General features: G+C 37.0%; 1 protein-coding gene across 1 annotated transcript in view; it reads right to left on the minus strand.

Moving 5' to 3' along the window:
• Window positions 1-21,550, minus strand: part of LOC150080606 (A disintegrin and metalloproteinase with thrombospondin motifs 6-like) — a 518,673-nt gene that overhangs the window by 100,611 nt on the left and 396,512 nt on the right. The window contains exons 18-20 of the mRNA XM_090381965.1: window positions 15,379-15,505; window positions 5,776-5,995; window positions 3,716-3,865 (exon numbers count right to left, since the gene is read on the minus strand). Of these exons, the coding sequence (XP_090238091.1) occupies window positions 3,716-3,865; window positions 5,776-5,995; window positions 15,379-15,505 (497 nt within the window). The remainder of the gene's footprint in view (window positions 1-3,715; window positions 3,866-5,775; window positions 5,996-15,378; window positions 15,506-21,550) is intronic.

Below are 21,550 nucleotides of genomic sequence, written 5' to 3' on the forward strand. Positions count from 1 at the left end.
GCACAAAAGGTGATATAGTTGTACACGTTGGCACTAATGATATTAAGAGTAGGAGACCGGTGGAATTACTTAACAAGTACAGGTCACTGATGAAAAAAATCCGTGAATTAGGGTTGAATTTGAAAGTGTCTGCAATTCTGCCCAGACACGACAGGAGGGAGCCCTGTCGATCAATTCGGCCCTGGAAAGATTGTGCAGGGCTCAAGGGGTAGAATTTTTTTCAGCCTGGTCTGTACTTGTTAACAGGAGAGACTGCTTCTACAGGGATGGGATACACTTAAATAGAAAGGGTGCAAGAATGTTTGCTGATGGTATTGAGGCAGTGTTAGGGGGGTCGGAAAACTGCTAGATTGGGGGGATACAAGGACTAATAGATTAACAGTAGCACTGCTTCTATTGCAATGAGCAGCAGCCTTGAAAATAAGATACATTATATTTCAGAGACTGCTGGAAATCATGGAGGTACAAGTGAACAGATGCGTTGTGTTAGGGTGGCTAAGAGGAAGAGCAGGTGCATGTATACTTGTGTGTACACCAATGCTAGGAGTTTAGTAAATAAATTTGATGAATTTGAGGTATTGCTCAAAACATCAAAGGCAGATATTGTTGGGATTTCAGAGACGTGATGTCACACAGATATAAGGAATGCAGAACTGGAATTTGGGGAGTACAATGTCTACAGAAAGGATAGACAGGATAGGAAGGGAGGAGGGGTTATGCTATTAGTTAAGAAACACATAAAATCCAAGGAAGTGAAGCCAGTCGACATCGCTGGACAGTGCAGTGTCGAGTCAGTTTGGTGTGACATAAGCATTGGGAAAACCAAGTTGAGAGTAGGAGTGTGCTATAGGCCTAATGACTCTGATGAGTATAATAAGAAACTGTACAGAGAAATAGAGTGGGCTAGTAAATCAGAGAGTCTTATAATGGGGGATTTTAATTTCCCAGATATTGACTGGAATTTGGGGGCTGGTCACTCACACACTAGCAAGGCTTTTGTGGATTTATTGGATGATTGTTTTCTACATCAGCATGTTCGGGAGGCAACTAGAGGGAGTAATACTCTTGATTTGATTATCAGTAGTGATTCTTCATGCATTAAGAATCTGCAGATAAATGAACCACTAAGTGGCAGTGATCACAGTGTTCTGAAGTGGGGAGTTACTCAAAGAGGTAACTACCATTAGGGGTAAAGGGAAGGGGTATTGCTTTCGTAAAGGCGACTACGATGAACTGAGACAGTATTTAAATTCTATACAGTGGGATCAACTGATGATGTTACCAACAGCAAATTCAAAATGGGAAGCATTCAAAGAACTTATCTTGGAAGTTACTGGGCTTTACATACCAACTAAGAAATATTGTTCAAGGTTTAGGCCTAAATGGATGTCAGATGAACTAATGGGGCATATGGCAGAGAAGAAAAATGCATGGGATACATACAAATTAACACGTGACACAGAAGCCTATGATAGATACAAGTTGATCTGTAACCAAGTTACAAAGGAGGTTAGGCAGGCAAAGGCAGATTATGAGAGATCCTTGGCAAGGGATGCGAAGAAAAACAGCAAAGAGTTCTTTACTTATGTAAACTCTAGAAGGAAGGGGATGAATCAGATTGGTCCACTTGATATCGATGTGTCAACTGTTGATGACCCTGCTCAGGTAGCTAACAAACTAAATGAATATTTTGCATCGACATTCACACATGAGGAGTTATTCAGCGAGGGGAATTCCAGAGGTGTATTCAACTCTAGCAGTAAGCTAGAGAATCTTGTAATAACTGAAAGTAAAGTGGAGGAGAAATTGTTGAAGATAAACACAAGAAAGGCACCTGGGGTGGATGGGATCTATCCAGTTATATTAAAGGAGGCAGCAAAGGAAGTAAGCAAACCCTTAGCCATAATTATGAGAGCTTCCTTGGACTCAGGGGAGGTACCCATGGACTGGAGATGTGCAAATGTGACCCCAATTCACAAGGGAGGATCAAAGGCTGACACAAGTAATTATAGACCCTTGAGTTTAACTTCTGTTCCCGGAAAATTAATGGAGGCACTGGTTAAAGAAGCACTGCAGGATCATCTAGACAAGACTTCAGTTATAGCTCGGACACAGCATGGTTTTGTTAAGGGGAAGTCTTGCCTGATCAATTTGATTGGATACTATGATGCAGTCACAAAAGATCTGGATGCAGGGAATAACTTTAATATTATATATTTGGATCTTAGAAAGGATTTTGATACTGTTGCACATGGAAGACTGCTGCGCAAATTGGAGCAGTGTGGCATTGGAGGCAAATTGCTGCTATGGATAAAGGGGTGGTTGAGGGGGAGAAGACAGAGAGTAGTAATCAGTGGACACTGCTCATTGTGGACTAATGTTATTAGTGGAGTCCCTCAGGGTTCAGTATTGGGTGCTTTATTGTTTTCTGTATTTATAAATGATATTGATGATGGTATATCAAGCTTAATGTCCAAGTTTGCAGACGATACGAAGGTTGGCAGGGTTGTCAAGGACACTACTGACACTATGCTGCTGCAGCAGGATCTGGAAGGGTTGAGCAGATGGGCTGAGAGGTGGCAAATGAAGTTTAACATTGACAAATGTAAAGTACTACATATGGCAAACAGCAACCCCAGAGCAATGTATCAACTCTGTGGTACTACACTGACAGTGGTAGAGAATGAAAGGGACCTGGGGGTGGTTGTGCAGGCAGATATGAAGTTCTCTGAGCAGTGCAGACGGGCTGCAAGAGTAGCTCATGGTGTATTGTCAATGATATATAGGAATTTTTCTAGCAGGGATAGGGAGGTGATTATTCCCTTGTATAAGGCAATGGTCAGGATGGGCTGAGAGGTGGCAAATGAAGTTTAACATTGACAAATGTAAAGTACTACATATGGGAAACAGCAACCCCAGAGCAATGTATCAACTCTGTGGTACTACACTGACAGTGGTAGAGAATGAAAGGGACCTGGGGGTGGTTGTGCAGGCAGATATGAAGTTCTCTGAGCAGTGCAGACGGGCTGCAAGAGTAGCTCATGGTGTATTGTCAATGATATATAGGAATTTTTCTAGCAGGGATAGGGAGGTGATTATTCCCTTGTATAAGGCAATGGTCAGGTCACACCTAGAGTACTGTATACAGGCCTGGAGGCCTCATTTCAAGAAGGATGTAGAGCTGCTGGAACGAGTACAGAGAAGGGCAACAAGATTAGTGAATGGAACAAAGGGATGCTCTTACGAAGAAAGGCTTAAGTTTTGCGAATTACAGTGTCTGGAGACTAGGCACCAGCGAGGTGATCTGATAGAGGTGTACAAAGCCTTGAATGGTTTGAGCATGCTCAATGTTGATGGGATTCTTCCTCTTGCTCAGAATAATCACCTGAGAGGGCATAAATTCAAATTGAGGAAAGACAGATGTAGGATAGATGTGCGGAAATTTGCCTTTAGCCAGCGGGTGGTTGGCAGGTGGAACAGACTTCCATCCCTTGTCGTGAAAGTTGATAGCCTAAATAAGTTTAAGGCTCAGCTGGAGAGGTATTTCGAATGAACAGAGGGGTGAAGTGGAAGTGGTTATTTTTTATTTATTTATTTTACTTTATTTTTTATTTTTTTTTGGCTGATGCTGCATAAGCTTGCTTTCTTGCATAAAATGCCTCTACTAATGCTAATGCTAATGCTAAAATAAAAAGAAAAACAAAAAAAAACTTACTTCTGACCAATTTCCAACTGTCCACACTCCACAAGTAATATTACTACACTGTCTTCTAAAGAGAGGCTTCTGCTTTTCATCACATTTACCATTAGGAATATTGCAATAAACATGGCGTGTTTGATAATCACAAGGATCTGTGTTGCAATTCTGCTTGGAAACAAATTTTAAAAAAAAGTTTTTTTAAATAATATTTTCTTTTGATATAAAAATGTAACATCAAACAAAATAATTTGGGTGTCATTTAGAAGATGGCATATAACTGCATTACTGATAAATAATCAGAACCACACACACAGTGTTTTATAACATGTGGGCCATACCTTCAAGATAAATTCAACACAAAGAAAAAAATCTGGATAAACAAATATTCAGCTGATTCTGAACAGTTATGGAGCTATAGCTGTTTGAATTAAAAAAAAATATATATATATGGAGTTTTAAATGGTAAAAGGTAATAAAAATAATAAAAAATAAATAAGTATAAGCAAACCTGTACCTATATGAATTATTATTAGGTATACATCTGCTTGTTCTTATCTATTATTTTTTACCATCAAAAACTTTAGCCATATTTTAAAATTCAAACAGCCATAGCTCTATAACCATTCAGAATTGGACATATAAACTTATTGAAGGTACAGCCCATGAAGCTGTGTGTGTGTGTGTGTGTGTGTGTGTGTGTGTGTGTGTGTGTGTGTGTGTGTGTGTGTGTGTGTGTGTGTGTGTAAATTCCAGTAAATTCCAGAATTTACCAATTCACTTTGGTAAGAGCCTGAAACATTCAGTTTATTTTCTGATATGATAAATCTTAGGATTTACCTGTTTGCATTGGTAAAAAACCCAAAATAATATCAACAAATTTCACTTTATTTCAGGCTTTCACCCTGATACAGTAACTCCTGGTATTTACCAGTGTGTTTTGGTAAAAGCTTGTTTGATAATCACATTTGTGAATTCTGTTCCATTTTCTGAATAAGGTGCTGAGGTAATGTTTATTAGGTTCTCCAATTATAGTGAATTTTTTACCCAGGCAACTTTGTAGAGATAGCAGATATACTCCCCCTTGTTCAGAAATCGAGAAAAGTGGAAGGGCCAGGAAATTATTACTGCTTCCCTTTACACACTGTCTTATTACCACTTTTCCAATTCTTAAACAATAGCATATAAGGCGATATATTCCCTATCCTCAAAATATCTTTGGTGATGGTGGGAAAAGGAAAACTATAGTAATATTATCCTGCTTAATTCACTTTTCTGATTTTTAAACAAAGGCATAGAGGAGATAAATCTCATAACCCCACAAGGTTGTCTGTGTTACATATTCACTGTATTATGAACACAGTGAATATGTTACCCAGACAACCATTTGGGAATAAGAGATACATCCTCCTATGCCCTTGTTTAAAAATAGGAAAGTGAATGAATCACTGATGTGGAATTTGATATTTCAGGCTTGATATTTTGTACTTTAATCAACACAAACTGGTAAAAGTTTGAATTTCAGGCTATTACCAAAGTGAAATGGTAAATTCTATGATTTATTGGATTTCGGGCTTTTACAGTAACAATATACATACACACATTCCAGCATGCCAAGGTAAGTATACTTAAGTGTTGACACAGATTAGGATCTTCCTGCATTATTAATGTACCCAGAGAGTGGCATCGTCATCCTAGAAGAGAATGTGATGATGCCACTGTACACAACACAAGAGTTGTGCAGGGTAGGTTTGAAAAGCACACTGAATAAATGAAGCATCTAACATGGGCCCCTACAGTCCCTAATTGAAATTTAATGAGAACCTGTGTGACCATCTGAAAAAATGCACTAGGCTGTGATAAAAGAATTGCTAATGAATAGTGAAAACAAATAGGCTGTGGCTATCATTACCATTATAAGAGGCCAAATTCGATATCCATTACATTCACTAATACTTTGGTAGAGTGCTTATAATATGATAGCACGATAACTACCTCACCATCAGTAAACATCATACCATTCATTTAAAGATATTTCAAAGCTATATATTTACATATAACGAAAATCTGACCCTTACATTTGACCAGTCTCCTGTTTCCCATCTAGCATCTCCTGGACAAGGAAGTTTATGACGACATGGTTCTACAGTTATAGGTCTTTCAGTTATATTGCATTCATTGTCCAAAAGGGCTATCTGTTCATCAGAACCCAGTGAACGGACACAAATAATAGTTCTCTGTCTTATTCCAGTATTGCCACAGCTTACTGAGCAATGCTGCCATGGTCCTGCCCACCACCTATAACAAGTCAAATTACTTTGTATAAAAAAACAAAACAGTACCTCACAAAGAATGTAATTTAAGGTGCCATATTACCAACCAGTGCATTCAGCATTTTATATTTTCTAATTTTAACAAGAATTTTCTGCCTATCAATTAAAAAATATATATATATAAAAAATACTCTTCAGTATTTTAAATAAATTAAAAAACATTTTTGTTGTTGGAAACAAAGCTTATGTTAGTTCTACATTCATAAAAAAGCTACATTCATAATTGTATTATACTTTTCTAAAAATGGAGGTTTATGATAAACAAAAGTGCCCACTTATGGAATTCTGTGATAAAGAAGAGTCAGGTTAAAATTAAAAAAAAAAAAAAAATTGTTTCTGGATGAGGATATTTTATTTTTATAATGCATATAATAATATTAATCAACAAAAAAGCAATAAAAATCTATTGATATTATCATTTAAGCTAATAAATTAGAACATATTATAGGTGCCTCCGTAGCCAGGTGGGCAGGAGCAACAGTGCGTAGCACACGCTTCTTGATTAGACTGGGGTTCAAGCCCATGACCACCAAATACGGAGGATGTGGAAAGGTTAGGGAATGACCACCGCATATCCACGGAGCCTTAGCTGCTAATGCTCCTAAAAACCACACAACAACAGAACAAATTATTAAGACTGTAGTTGTTATTGACATTTTACTTAAATTTTTTAAACTAAACTATTAGAGTTACGAATAGAATTATTTATATTTATAGCATTCTAAAAAATGACAAAAAAAATAAAATAGAGAAAAAAATAAAAAAAACGGAGAAATAATGAGCTTTTACCAAAGTTATGGAGCTCTTACAGGTTTACTAATGTGGCTATGTTATATACTTTAAATATTTATGCACTAAAATCAGCCTACACACTAAGGTTAAAAATAAAATTAAAAAGTTTACCTGATCAAGAAAAAAAAAATTTTTTTTTTTAAATCAGTTGATCAAGAAAAAAAATTAACACAAAACATTCATATGTAGCCATGTTACAAAATGCTAAATATTGCAGATGTAAAAATAGTGATATAATTCACATAACTATAAAATTATAATTACATAAATAATATTATTGTATGAATAATATAATGATACGATTTTATTATATATAATAATGATGTTACGATCATAATTATAACACAAAAGAAGAAAATTTAGAGTTGAAGTGAGCACAGAATTGTTAACCAGAAAAAAAAAAATTTCAACGAGACTGTTCATGTTCAGTTCAAGGTTTGGGCCTAAATGGATGGCAGCTAAACTAATGAGACTCGTGGCAGAGAAGAAAAATGCATTGGATGCATATAAATTATCAGGTGACACAGAAGACTATGGTAGATATAAGCTAGTCTGTAATCAAGTCACAAAGGCAGTTAGCAAGCAAAAGCAGATTATGAGAAATCTTGGGAAAAGGATGCAAAGAAAAACAGCAAATACTTCTTTACTTATGTAAACTCTAGAAGGAAGATGAATCAAATTGGTCCAATTGACATTGACGGTTCGATTGTTGATGAACCTGATGAGGTACTGACAAACTGAATGAGTATTTTGCATCTACATTCACACACTATAGAAAAGTGGAGGCCAGAAGTTAATCAAATTCTGGCAGGGAACTAAATGATTTTGTAATTACTGAGAGCAAAGTGGAGGAGAAATTTTTGAAATTGAACATAAGAAAGGCACCTGGTGTGGGATCTATCCAGTTATATTAAAGGAGGCAGCAAAGAAAGTAAGCAAATCCTTAGCCATAATTATGAAAGCTTTCTTGGACTCAGGGAGATGTGCAAATGGACTGGAGATGTGCAAATGTGTTGCCAATTCACAAAGGGGAATCAGACTGTTAGTTTAACTTCTGTTCCAGGGAAAATAATGGAGTCACTGTTTAAAGAAGCAATGCAGGATCATGTAGACAAGACTGCAGTTATAGTTCAGACACAGCATGGATTTGTTAAGAGGAAATCTTGTGTAACAAATTTGATTGGATACTATGATGTGGTCACAAAGAAACTGGATGCAAAAAATAATTTTGATATCATATACTTGGATTTTAGGAAGGCTTTTGATATTGTTGCACATAGAAGACTATTGTACAAATTGGAGCAGTGTGGCATTAAGGGCAAGTTGCTACAATGGATAAAAGGATGGTTGAGTGGGAGAAGAGAGTGGTAATCAATGGACACTACTCTTTGTGGACTAATGTTATTAGTGGAGTCCCACAAGGGTTCAGTGTTGTGCACACTGTTTTTTATACTTATCAATGGTATTGATGAAGGTATATTAGGGTTAATGTCTAAGTTTTCAGACAATACAAAGGTTGTTAATGACAGTAATGATAGTACACTACTGCAACAGGATCTAGAAAAGTTGAGCAGATGGGCAACTAGTTTAACATTGACAATGTAAAGTACTGACAATACAAAGTATAGCAGTAATCCCAGAGTAATGGAGAATGGTAGTGGAGAATGAAGTGTTAGGAGTGGGAGTGCAGTAGTACACGCCCTTTGAGTAGACATGGTTCAAGTAGCCCCTGACTGCTAAATATGGTCAGTCTGCCAACCCGCACTGAACCAGCATTGCAGATTATGGCCCATTTCACTTAATATGAGTTGTTGAGGAGGCTTCCATTCTGCAGTGGGTTGATAATGGCTACAGTATACTTTTTTTTTTTTTTTTTTTTAAATCAGGCTTAATATCTAAGTTTGCAGATGATAACCTTACTCTGATTACTATCATTAACCAAAGGTGGTTAATGATAGTAATCAGAGTAAGCTAGTGCAACAAAATCTAAAAATTGTATGTAGATGGGCTGAGAAATGGCAGTCAAAGCTTAGCATTGACAAATGTAAGGAAGTGTATATGGGTAGCTGTAATCCTGGGTTGATGTACCAACTGTGTGGTACTACACTCATGGTAGCAGATAGTGAAAAAGACCTAGGAGTAATTGTGCAGTCAGATATGAAGTTCTCTGAGAAGTATAGATAGGTTGCCAGGACAGCTCATGGGGTTTTATTGATGATATACAGGAACTTTGCTAGCAGGGATAAGGAGGTGATTATCCCATTGTACAAGGCAATGATTAGGCCTCATCTTGAGTACTGCATACAGGTCTGGAGGCATTATTTTAGGAAGGATGGAAATCTGCTGGAACAGGTGCAGAGAAGGAGAAACAAGATTAGTCAGAGAAATAAAAGGATGGTCTTACCAAGAAAAGCTTCAGTTCTGCAAACTGCAGTGCCTGGACACTAGGCACCTGCAAGGTGATCTGATTGAGATGTTGAATGCTTTGAATGGATTGAGCAAGCTCATTGCTGATGGTATTCTTCCTCTTGCTCAAACTACACATGCGAGCAGGCATAAATTCAAATTGAGAAAGGATAAGAAAGGATCAGCCAGCAAGTGGCAAATTGTTGGAACAAATATCATTCTGTTGTTGAGGTCAGTAGTTGAATAAATTCAAAGAAGAACTAGACAAATTATTGGAGGGGATGGAGAGGAGATGTGAGAATTTTTTTTTTTTTTTTGGCTGATGCAAGAAAGCATACTTTCTTACTAATACTAATGTAATGCAAACACAGAATTTTGAAAAAAGTTTATTCAAGCTAACTTTTTAATATAAATTGTTACCTTGTTACACACTGTTTTCATTTAATGTATAATTACTTCACAATCACTCTGCTATTTGGATCGTTAGGTGGTATGATTGTCTTTTTTTTTAATATGATAATATAAAATTTTTAAAATGTGGAGTCACATGAGCTTTCTGGATCTGGATAAATGAATAATTGATAGAAGGGCTTTTACTGTAGCTAAAGCAATACGTTTTTCAATATTAGTTCTGTCAACTTCAGTGTGATAACCAACCAGAAGTTGTTACGAAAGAAGAAAAAAATTAATGTACAGTGGTCCTTGGTGAGAGAATTTATAGACTAAGAGGAGCCAAATTAAAGTGTAGAAGAGGAAAGAGATTTGATGGATTATAATATAGACAGACATGAAGTTTTCCAAGCAGTTCTTTCCTGCTGTTTGTCTAGACAAGCAGAAAAGAATGGAGCCCTATCAGGATTTATTGATCACTTTCTTGCAGAGAGAGAGAAAGGGTGGAAGGTTATAATTGCACTTGGAATACTATCAATAGTCAACTACCCACTGGCTGAAGGCAAACTTCCGCACATCTATCCTGCAACCATCCTTCCTCAAGTCAGTTTACTCAATCCATTCAAAGCCTCAAACACCTCAATCAGATCACCCCCACAAGTGCCTTTGCCAGATGCTGCAATTTGCTGAAACTGAAGCCTTTCTAGGTAAGAGCACCCTTTTCTTCCCTTCATCAATCTAGTTGCCCCTCTCTGCACCTGTTATAGCATATTTACATTCTTCCTGAAGTGAGGCCTCCAGACCTGTATCCAATATTCTAGATGCAGCCTAACCATGGCCTTGTACAAAGGGCCAATCATCTTCTCCCTGATAGCAAAGTTTCTGTATATCATTGACAAAACTCCATCAGCTGTTCTGGCAGCATGTATGCACTACTCAGAGAATTTCATGTCTGACTGCACAATTACCCCCAGGTCTTTTTCATTCTCCACTATCCTGAGTGTAGTACCTCACAGTTCATAAGTTATTCTGGGGTTACTGCTACCCACATATAGTATCTTGCATTTGTCAATGTTAAACTTCAACTGCCTTTTCTCAGCACATCGACCTAATTTTTCTAGATCTTTTTGCAGTAGCTCACCCTGATGACTGTCATTAACCACCCTAACAATCTCTGTATCATCTGCAAACTTGTTTTCTAGTGTTGAGCAATTTCAAACCACGTTAAAACCACCTAGTGACCAAGTAGAAGTAGATTGTATAAATACACCTAATTCCCTACAGATAAATATTTATCTGTAGGGAATTAGGTGTATATGGACCAAGCTACCAAGTTAGTAACGGTAAACTAGCTTTAGCTTGGGGGGGGGGGCTATATAACGTTATATTAATGAAATGGAAATAAAATCAAAATAAACTTAAAAATAAATGCAAAATGATGCTGTACAATTAAAATAACAATAACAATGATAATAAACAATGCAAAATGCAAATAACATTCCCTCACTTGGCCACTGGTCTGCTACTTCATCGGGGGCTTTAAGCAGAACGATAACCAGACTAAAGGAATGTCTCATACCTACCTACCCGTTTATGTTGTCCCCTTCCAGTTTTGCCAGTTATTAATTTTTAAGTGATAGTATTATAATTAAATTAAAATTAATAGAAATTAAATGAGAATAGATAATATGTTTAATTTAATTTTTGTAAAATATTTAAATTTTAATTTTTGCAAGTTTAGTGTCAGAAGCAGCAAACTGGGGTAGGCAACACAAAGCCCAACAGGTATGTATCAGAATAAATGAGAAAGGTTCTTACTTCTGTCTTGTTCTGTGGCGGTCAGACTGAAAAGGGGTCAATTCCCGCCTTCTGGTCGTTTTATTTGTTGATTAGAATATACTGCACAGCTGCGCCTTTCATAGACTATGGCATGATGGTGAAATTGCTGTAGGCAATATATCCTGTGTCAATGCAAATGTTTTGAAAGTCTTGGAAGGGTTTATGTTTGTGCTCCTGGGGTTTCCTCTGACGTCAGATGGAACCTATATAAATGATGTGTTTTTACCAGTATAATATGTGCTAGTATGATTAAATATAATAAGTATGTTAATTAATAGGGGGTGCTATCTCCTGGATAAGGCCAGTATAGCTTTTCTAAGGCATAACGTCCAGTGTATGTCCAGGGGGGGGATAGCTATATACATATTTACAGCCTTAATTTGATAATGGGTACAGATTTTTAGACAACCTGGTAATGGTAGGCTACGGGCCATTTATAGCTCTAAACTGTTTCATTGCATGTTCAATAAGTGTATTGGGATTGGCGTTAAGGTGGTGTATGTTGAGGTTCGCAAGTATGACCGCTTTAATATGGTGTTTGCTGTAGTTGGTAGGTATATTATTCTTGATGAGAGTATCTATAAGTTTTTTAATTGCTTCCGTAATGTTATCTAGATTACTGCAGATGTGTATTAACCTGTTTGTTTGGTTTCTAATAGTGTTGCCATGGATATGCTTAGCTAGATTGCTCTCCCAGTTGATGACCTTTATGGCTGGGAAGCTAAAATGGTCTCTCTTATCATAGTGCTGAGTGTAGACATTGTCTTTGGTGATGGAGATTTCGCTGTTGAAATAGTAAGATTGTAAGTTGCTATCCGGGTTAGTGTGTTCTATGGTTAAATCTGTGGGATAAATTTCCTGGGCTATACTGCCAAAATTGATAACTAGGACGTCATCAATATATCTGTAGAATATAATTTCTTCTTTGATATTGTTTTCGAAATAATGCAGGTAAAGGTTGGCTATGGAGCAGGAACTGCTAGTCCCTATGGCAACCCCCTACTCTGCACGTAAATACTGTCTCCCATAAGCACGTAATTGTTTTTGACTTTAAGATTAATAAGGTCGTGCCAGTACTGTTTACTACATTCCATTATATTTTGATAATTTTCGTAGTAGTGTAAAAGGACTTTAATTATATATACACACATACACACAATAGAGAATTTGTTTAAAACTCTAGAAATATATAGCACTCTATAACTATAAAAACTGCCTTACAGAAATCACAAAATTGCAGAGAAATCACTTGATCACTAGAAACTCTCTTGTTCAGTAAACTTCATAGTTTATTGAACAAGAGATAGCATTAAAAGTACAGTACTGTTGCCTTGGTATACTAGCTATATGATTTTGAAATTCTACAGATTGTTATCTATAAACTAATAGGAAACCAATTTCAAATTTCAAATCTAACCTCACTTCGAATGCTTACACGAAGAGAGCAATATTCTCTTTCATGGTTTATTATCCTATTTGTTTCCCAAAACTCTAATAGCAATATAATGTTCTATTGGACATTATTTAATGGTTATAGGCACATCTGAACCAACAAAGTCTTTGGCAAATGGAAACTACCAGGAGGGGCAGTATATTTCCTCAATGTTAATATAATAGGAAATTTCTGTTGACAGACTTTCATGAGCATTAAGTGAAGGTAGTGCTATATATGGGGACACTACTGGTATTTGACTATATATCAAAGAAACATCTTTTATCTTTGATCTGACTATGACAGAGAGTGGCAAGAATATAATACATGAAAACATTAATTGTGTTTTCATGTATTATAATCTCTTAAAACTTCACACAGCAAGGTGAAATGAACTGAGAAATTCCATAATTATCTGTAGAACAAGTTCTAAATTCGTATCAGTCAGATAATCCTTAAGGCAGAAAATCTTACTGATTAATTAATTTTTTTTGTCACAACTTGAAGTTATGTAAATCAAATTTTGTTTTGTTAATTATAATTTGTGGTGTTTATTTAGACTCTCCCAGACACAATTAGCTGGCCTCCGTGGCCAAGTGGGAAGGAGCAGAAGTGCGTAGCACACGCTTCTTGATTAGACCGGGGTTCGAGCCCGTCACCACCAAATACGGAGGATGTGGAAAGGTCAGGAAATGACCACCGCATATCCTAGAGCAATATGGCCTTAGTTGCTAATGCTCCTAAAAAACAAATACAATTAGCCTTCAGCAAGAATGTCAGAGCATTTCCTCCAAAACTGGAAATTCTGCATTTTTTTTTTTATAAATAAATCAAAAAGTCCCTACAAGTCTTTACAAAGTCTTGTAGAAACAAAAGGTTCCTACAAGATACCTCTTTCATTCTCATTCTCAGGCCTCCATTTCTAAATACATTTTTTCTATATCCTCAGCTGACACATCTTAATCTTCCTCTTTGTTTTCCAAAGTCCAACCCAATGTCCATGTCATCGGGATGACAGTAACTATGAGGGGAAGTTGCATGGGTACTCTTGTGATGACTTGAAAGTAGTTGGCTAATAGGGCTCTGGTGAAGCTGTGACAAGCCTAGAAAGCCAACAGAGGATAATTAAGTGCTTTCAAAATCAAATAAGCCAGGAAAATTGGACAGAATTCTAAATTTAACAACAGTGGCAGATGGAAGAAGGACATGGTACTTGTAACACTGAATGCTGTAGCTTTAAACAAGAAGAGTTAGTAAATGTAATAGTGGAGAAAAGACTAGATGTGTTGGAATTGAGAAGTGAAGTAAAGGGGCAAAGGACAAAAGGACCTAGGAAAGGATTAAAAGCTTTGGTCAGGAAATGAAGAAAGAGGGAAAAATGAAGTGGATATAGTAGTGAGGCCAGAATGGAGGGAGAGAGTTGTGGATGTTAACCAAACAAACAACAAAACAGTAGGATCAAGATAATGGTAGGACAGAAAGATCAACATTCTGCAGGTGTATGTGCCACAAACAGGATATGAGAGTAAGGAAAAGGTTATGTTTGAGGAAAAGATGGAGAAGTATCTAAAGGAAGAATATCAAATTGTTATGGGGGATTTTAAGGCACAATTTGGCATAGATAGAAGAGGATATGAAAAAAGAAGTAGGCAAAATAATGTTGGACCTATGTGTGAGGAATGGGTGGTTCCAGAAGCAGGACAGTCATGGTTATATGGGATAGAGGAAGCAGAAGTCAATAACTGACTATATATTAATTAGTAGTGACCTATGGCTGAGAGTGAACAATATTAGGTACTACCAGGAGTAGTGATGGTCAGTCATTATAGACTGCTTACAGGGGGTTGTAGCATCAATGAAGGAGAAAAATAAAAGAAGACAAGAGAAGAAGATTAAGATATGGAGGCTGAAAAACAAGCATACAGGAAAAGTGTACAGAGAAAAGATAGAGAAACTTGGCCTGAGAATGAAGTACAAGGATTAGAGAAGAAATGGGAAGGATTTAAAGTCTTTGTTGTGATGGCAGAGGAGGTGTGTAGGAGGACAAGTGATGTGAGGAGATGGAAAAGATGGAAAGTGACGCAGGGGAGGTACAGTAAGAAATGTGGCCATTTGTGGGAGAAGAACAATTACAAGAGAAGATTGAGAGGAACAGACTGAGATAGTCTTGTCATGTAAAGAGAATGGAGGAATAGACTGCCAAAAAGGATGTTAAAAATGAAAATGGACAGTAAAAGACCAAGAGGAAGGTCAAGAAGAAGATGGCAAGAAGAGGCAAAGAGCAACATTGAGAGAAGAGGCATTAACTGGGAGGAGCTGGAGAGGGAGGAATGGCAAAAAGATAGAGCTGAATGGAGAAGACTGGTTTCGTTATCAAACCAGCAAGAAGCTGGAATGACAATAGACATGTAGGTAAGTAGAGATAAAAAAAAGTAAAATTATTTGCCAGCTTCCAAATGAACTAATTCAAAAATTATCAGCACACTTACTTGGCAGGACACTGATGTTTGTTGCATATTCTTGTGATATCTACAGGCTTCTCAGCTGAATCACAGTAACTGTCTTCTACTAGCCCTGCCTCTCTTTCAAGGCATCTAGGATGAGATACTTGAACACCTAAGGAAACAGAAAGGTAAATATTTAAATAGCTAATTATTAGCATTAGTTATTAGTCATATGATGCAAGGAAGCCCCTAGGCTTTTGATGCATCAGCCAAAAAAATTCATAATAATTAATGATAAAACAATTAATTAATTTTAAAAATAATAATGATAAAATAATTAATTGATTTTAATAATAACAAATAAAAATAATGATAATAAAATAATTAATTTTAAAAATAATAATAAATAAAAATAATGATAAAATAATTAATTAATTAATTTGAAATAATAAATAAATAATAAAATAAACTACCTAGTTGACTCCTCCTCACACAGGTATCTATCCAGCTGACCATTGAATTTCCCAAAGCTTCAGCCTCAACCACCCATGGAGGCAACTTTTTCCAGTAATTAATAACATAATGTTTGCTATAAGAAAACTTCACGTAATCCAGTCTAAACCTCTTATCCTGAAATTTGAATTTACAACACCTGGTTCATTTATAACAGTTAAAATTATACCTCATTCATTTTATTTTCACCTCTCTCCTTATACACCTCAGTCAAGGCTCTGGCTCTCTCTCAACCCACATATTTGAAGTATTTTTTTGTATAGATGATCTTTTTCCAATCTCACCAGGTGTGTTACAAGGAAATTATCAGACCCTTTCAAAAAAACACAACATTTTTTTAGGTGCAGTCTCCATATTTGAACATAGTATTCCAAGTTCTATGAATTATGAGATCCCTAACTTTATGTGCAAATATTCAATAAATCAGTGACAGGAAACCATGGACCCTCTTTGCTTCCTGCCTATGCTGTTCATATCCAACAGTATCATAACTCTTAAATCCCTTTCTTCCTCTCCTGTTTTTAGTTCAGCACATGTGTAAGTTATTTTGGGATTGCTATTCCTCAAGTGTACAATGCTTCTGCTTGCATTCTGCTTCATTAATATACAGATGCCACTTTTCTGACCAACCATGAAGTCTATCCAAGCCATAATGAAGAAGCTCTGCTTGGCACTGATCATTAAATACTCTAATATTGGAACATGCAGCAGCCTGGAAAGCAAGGGTTGGAGATTTCGAAGCCTCCAGGAAGCTCAGCATAGAACAAGTAAACACATGGGCTGTGTTAGAGTAATTAATAGTAAGAGAATGCATGTATACTTGCATGTACACTAATTCCAGGGGCACAGCAAATAAATTTAATGAATTTGAAGTACTGATTAAGTCATCAAATGCAGAAATTGTGAAGATATTGGAGACATGGTGTCACTTAGACATGTATGCAGGAGTGAATATGGGGAGAAGAATGTGTACAGAAAGAAGTGAATATGGGATGTATGTGTAAAAAACTGCAGCCATTATCAACCTACTGCAGGATGGAAGCCTTCTCAACAATTCATGTTGAGGTTAATGGGCCATAATCTGCCACGCTGGTCCAGTACGGGTTGGCAGATCGACCGTATTTAGCAGGCAGGGGCTTGAACCCCGGTCTACTCAAGGAGCGTGTGCTACTGCACTCCCGCTCCTGGTCAAGCAGCACCAGGGCTCTTTCCACACTCAGCTTTTGTGACATGATACAACTCTGTAAAGGCCAGAGAGTGTGAGTTATTGTGTGGTTTACATAGTGTAGTGATGGGTTATGTTGGTCTATTGTTCACCTGGCCTCTTAGCTGCTAGGCCCTGGGAAACCAAGAACCCGATGTTGCCAGTCCAGTTGTACAAGGAGGCAGGCCAGATACAGTAGGATTGTGAGTCTCAAGCAGGGAGAACCCTAGCATCGCTGAGGGCTTGCCAGGGAAGGCCCTCAAAAAAAAAAAAAAAAAATGAAGTTTTTACTGGAAATGACAGTTAAAGTTTGGGATGAAAGGCAAAGAGGAGGGTGAATGTTAGGAATGCTTTCCACCAAGAAATAGAAGAATATGGAATATAAGAGGCACTTCTGCGAAGGCAACCCATCCTACATTGGGGGGGAGGGGGAACTGATAAAAGTTGTTGCTGTTTTTAGGGAAGTAGAGTCCACTAGATAAGATTTGGAGGGAGGGGAGGGAAAGGCGTGGGATTTTAGGGGGAAAGGTTATAGTGGTAGGATGCCCTATGGGGGGAACTGTTTTGCCTTGGCAGTTTTTTTTGTCAATTTTTGACAGCCCACACTGGTCAGACCAGCTATAACAGTGTCAGCAACCCATGCTATATATTTCTCAGCATCCCACCTGAGAAAAGGAATCAGCACAGCATATGCAAAGGCAGTAAGAGCTTCCTGGGGGTTGCTTGAAGTGCAGTCTCAAGTTGGGGGGCCTCCTGTTTTCCAAAAGTATACAAACACACATATACTCATCAATTACACGCCATTCTTATCAACATGCACACAATACACTCTATACACACTGTGCTGCCACTTTATTTGGTACACCCCTGCTGTGCACACAAATGGTTTGTCCCACAATGTTGCAAGTCACATAACCACAGTTGTGGATATAAATGCAGCAGAACAACCTTTCTAGTATCAGTTAAGCGTACAAACCGTAGCAAGAATGGGGAAAAGGAGTGACCTAACCGACTTCGAACATGACATGGTAGTAGGTGCAAGACGTGCTGGACAAAGCATCTCTGAAGTGGCAGTTCTCCTGAACTTTTCACGCACCACAGTTTCAAGGGTGTATCGAGAATGGTGCAACGAACACAAAACATCCTCTCAATGGCACTCCTGTGGAAGAAAATCGCTTGTTGATGAGAGAGTGTCAGAGGATGGCTAGAATTGTGCAAGCAAACAGATGGGCCACAATGTTGCATATCATGTCAGAATACAACCTTGATGTGCAGAACAAAATATCACAATGGACCACTAGTCGCACTTTGTCGCGAATGGGCTACAACAGCCGATGGCCACATTGCATACCTTTGTTATCAATGAAGAACAAGAGAGCACGCCTCCTGTGGGCAGAGGAACACCAGCACTGGTGTTGGATTGGAAAACAGTTGCTTGGTCTGACTAGTCCAAGTTCCTGGTGCATCATGTTGATGGAAGGCTCAGAATTTGGTGAAAGCAACATGAATCCATGGATCCGTCATGTCTCATGACTATTGTGCAAGGTGGCAGGAGCAGTGTTATGTGTGGGGAATGTTTTCTTGGCACACATTGGGTCCACTGATACCTATAGATTCATGTCTGAATGCCACATCATACCTAAACTTTGTTGCTGACCAAGCGCATCCATTCATGTTGACAGTTTATCCTCATAGTCAGATGGTTACTTCCAGCAGAATAATGCACCAGTGCACAAAGACCGAATCACTATGGAATGGTTCCAGGAACATGACAATGACTTTTCTTTGCTGCAGTGGCCTGCTCAGTCTCCAGATCTCAATCCTATTGAACATCTTTGGGATGAGCTGTAAAGGGCTGTTCACTGCAGCCCTAATCGAATCTCAAGGAACTGCATGACACACTCATGTCTGCATGGTACTCCATTCCCGCATGTTTTCAGTATCTTGTTCAATCCATGCCTAGACAAATTCAGGCTGTTTTGAAGGCTAAAAAGGAGGCTCAACACACTACTATATAGGTGTACCTAATAAAGTGGCAGCACAGTGTGTGTATATATATATATATATACACAGTAGAACGTCGGTTATCCAGAACATCAGTTATCTGGAATAATTTGAAAGGCTGATCTTTGTTTTATTAACTGGTAGTACAGTAAGCAATGGTTATAGTAATCATGCTTCAAATTGAATTTTGATTATAATAAGCAAAAGATCGAGTTTACTACCCGTTTATAATAGATTGTACAAACAAAAAGCCCAATAAACCACCCCTAAACTGCAAATTGTTTTTATTATTTTATGGTTGTGACCTCTAGAATTCTATGTGACCTTCAGAAATGTGCTTTAGAAACATATCACAGAGACTATTGGGTTTTCTCAGAAACCATGAGTGAATTTCAGATTAGTTGAGCTCCAGATTCTGTAAGAATAATATCGGCCCGAAACTATGATTTATTATTTTTCTCAATTCTTTATAGTAAAATGTGAATGAAAAGAAAACGTGTAGTTTTAACATTGCAACAAAAAATGGGAATTATTAAGAGAATTAGAAAAGGTGAAAATTTAGGCAATCTCTCCAAAGAGTTTAATTTGATGACTTCAAAAATTTATGACATCAAGAAAAATTCCAATACTCTAACAGAATTTGTGTAAATTACAGATAATGAAGGAGGATCCAGCAGGAAAAAGGCTATTTCGAAAACTGAAAATGCCGCTTTAGAGAGTGCACTTTATATTAGGTGAATCAGTGTCTGGCCCAGTGTTGTGGGAAAAAGCATTGAATTTTAATCGAAAATTAAGAGGCAATGAAGATTTTAAGGCAAGCACAGATTGGCTGAAAAATTTTAAACTGAGACAAAGGAGAAATGTCTGCACCAACTTTTAAGATGAAAAACAACTAGGTATTGTGCTATGGTAGGCACTTTACACCTTTAAAGCATCTTGGATTTCCCAATCACTAACAATGGTAAAACATGCTATCCATTTGCATTTGTACACACCATAACTGTAACATGTTGTTTGTTAGCGTTGAAACCAGGAGCAGCCATTTCGTGTTGTGATGCAAGCGATTTACGAGGGAGTGACTTCCAGTTAAGACCAGTTTCATCTGCATTGTAAACTTCATCCTTGGAAACACCTTCTTCCTCTACCATTTTCAGAAAAGATTCTTTAAAAGCTTCTGCTTCCGGTACATCACCTGATAAAGCTTCTCCTTAAATTTCAAGCTCCCTTATAATGTGATGAGATTTGAAATTTTTTAGTCATCCTGTACTGGCTTTAAATTCAGATGGGTTTTTAAACTTTTGATTCAATGGTAACACTTTTTCACATAACAGAGGTACAGAAATAGGTTCACCTTGACTGCTTTTTTGTAGAAACCATAAATAAACAGAGTCTTCTAATTTCTCATCACTAGCATTTTTCATAGTTTTCCTTTTTTTAGAGCCATCTTCATTGTCTAACTTTGAAGCAAAATTCAAAATTTCATTTTTTTCTGCTCTTTATGTCAGATATGGTTGCTTTACTAACGTTAAAAATCTTAGCAAGAGATACACTGGTTTCACCCTTTTCCAGTCTATTAATAATTGTTATCTTGTCTTCTATTGACAACAACATTGCAGTTTATTTTGCGTGTAGATGCCATTATTAATACAAATTGGCAGCAGTATTAAAATTATAAAGCAAAATTTCACTTTGAAATAGCCACGAAGATTGAGTTATTAGAAACAAAACACCTCCAATTACCTCACACTGCATTGGCTTGCAGCAGACTGAGTGAAAGCTAACTGTGCCCCCACACTGTACTCCTGCGCTCATAATGGGCAACAGTACAACAGACAATTAAGCATCAAGGTCATGGAAGACTGTCCTGGATCCACACAGTAGCTAAAGCCAACATTTTATTTTTTAACTCCAGTAATGACAAATTAAGACTATTTCTATGCTATATTGCATATATCTTTGAATAAATAATCGAAAACGAACGCATTAAGCAGCAGGAGTAATATTTCAGCATAACAACCAGTGCACTAAAAGTAGATACTGTAATTTTTGGGGGACGGCAGTGGTTTGGATAATCGACATTCTAGTGTGGTGTGTGAAGTTTTTTTTTTTTTTTTTTGCACCACATTGCAAAATATCCTGCTGGTGCCCATACTTGTAATGGAAAAAATGAATTGAAATACTTATCAAGTATAATTTTTTTTATTTTTTTAATGAAAAATTAGTTTCAATAAAACAGAACTTATTAATTCTATTAAAAATTAAAACAAAGAGAAAAAATTATAAAGGTAAAATGTAAATGTGAATCTTTATGTCACTTACTTCTATTTTGAATTTATAAAACAGTTAAGTGTGAGTGCAAAAATTTCAGCATTGTTCAAAAATTTCAGCATTATGCAAGTGCAATTAATAAATAATAATTGAGACAAGAACTAATTTAAACAATAATCAAACACATGACAAAGAGTAGATAATTTATATAGCAATAGTGCCAACTAT

This window comes from Mastigoproctus giganteus, chromosome 9 (assembly GCF_048544385.1).
Source record: "Mastigoproctus giganteus isolate SK-2022 chromosome 9, ASM4854438v1, whole genome shotgun sequence".
Lineage (NCBI taxonomy): Eukaryota > Metazoa > Arthropoda > Arachnida > Uropygi > Thelyphonidae > Mastigoproctus > Mastigoproctus giganteus.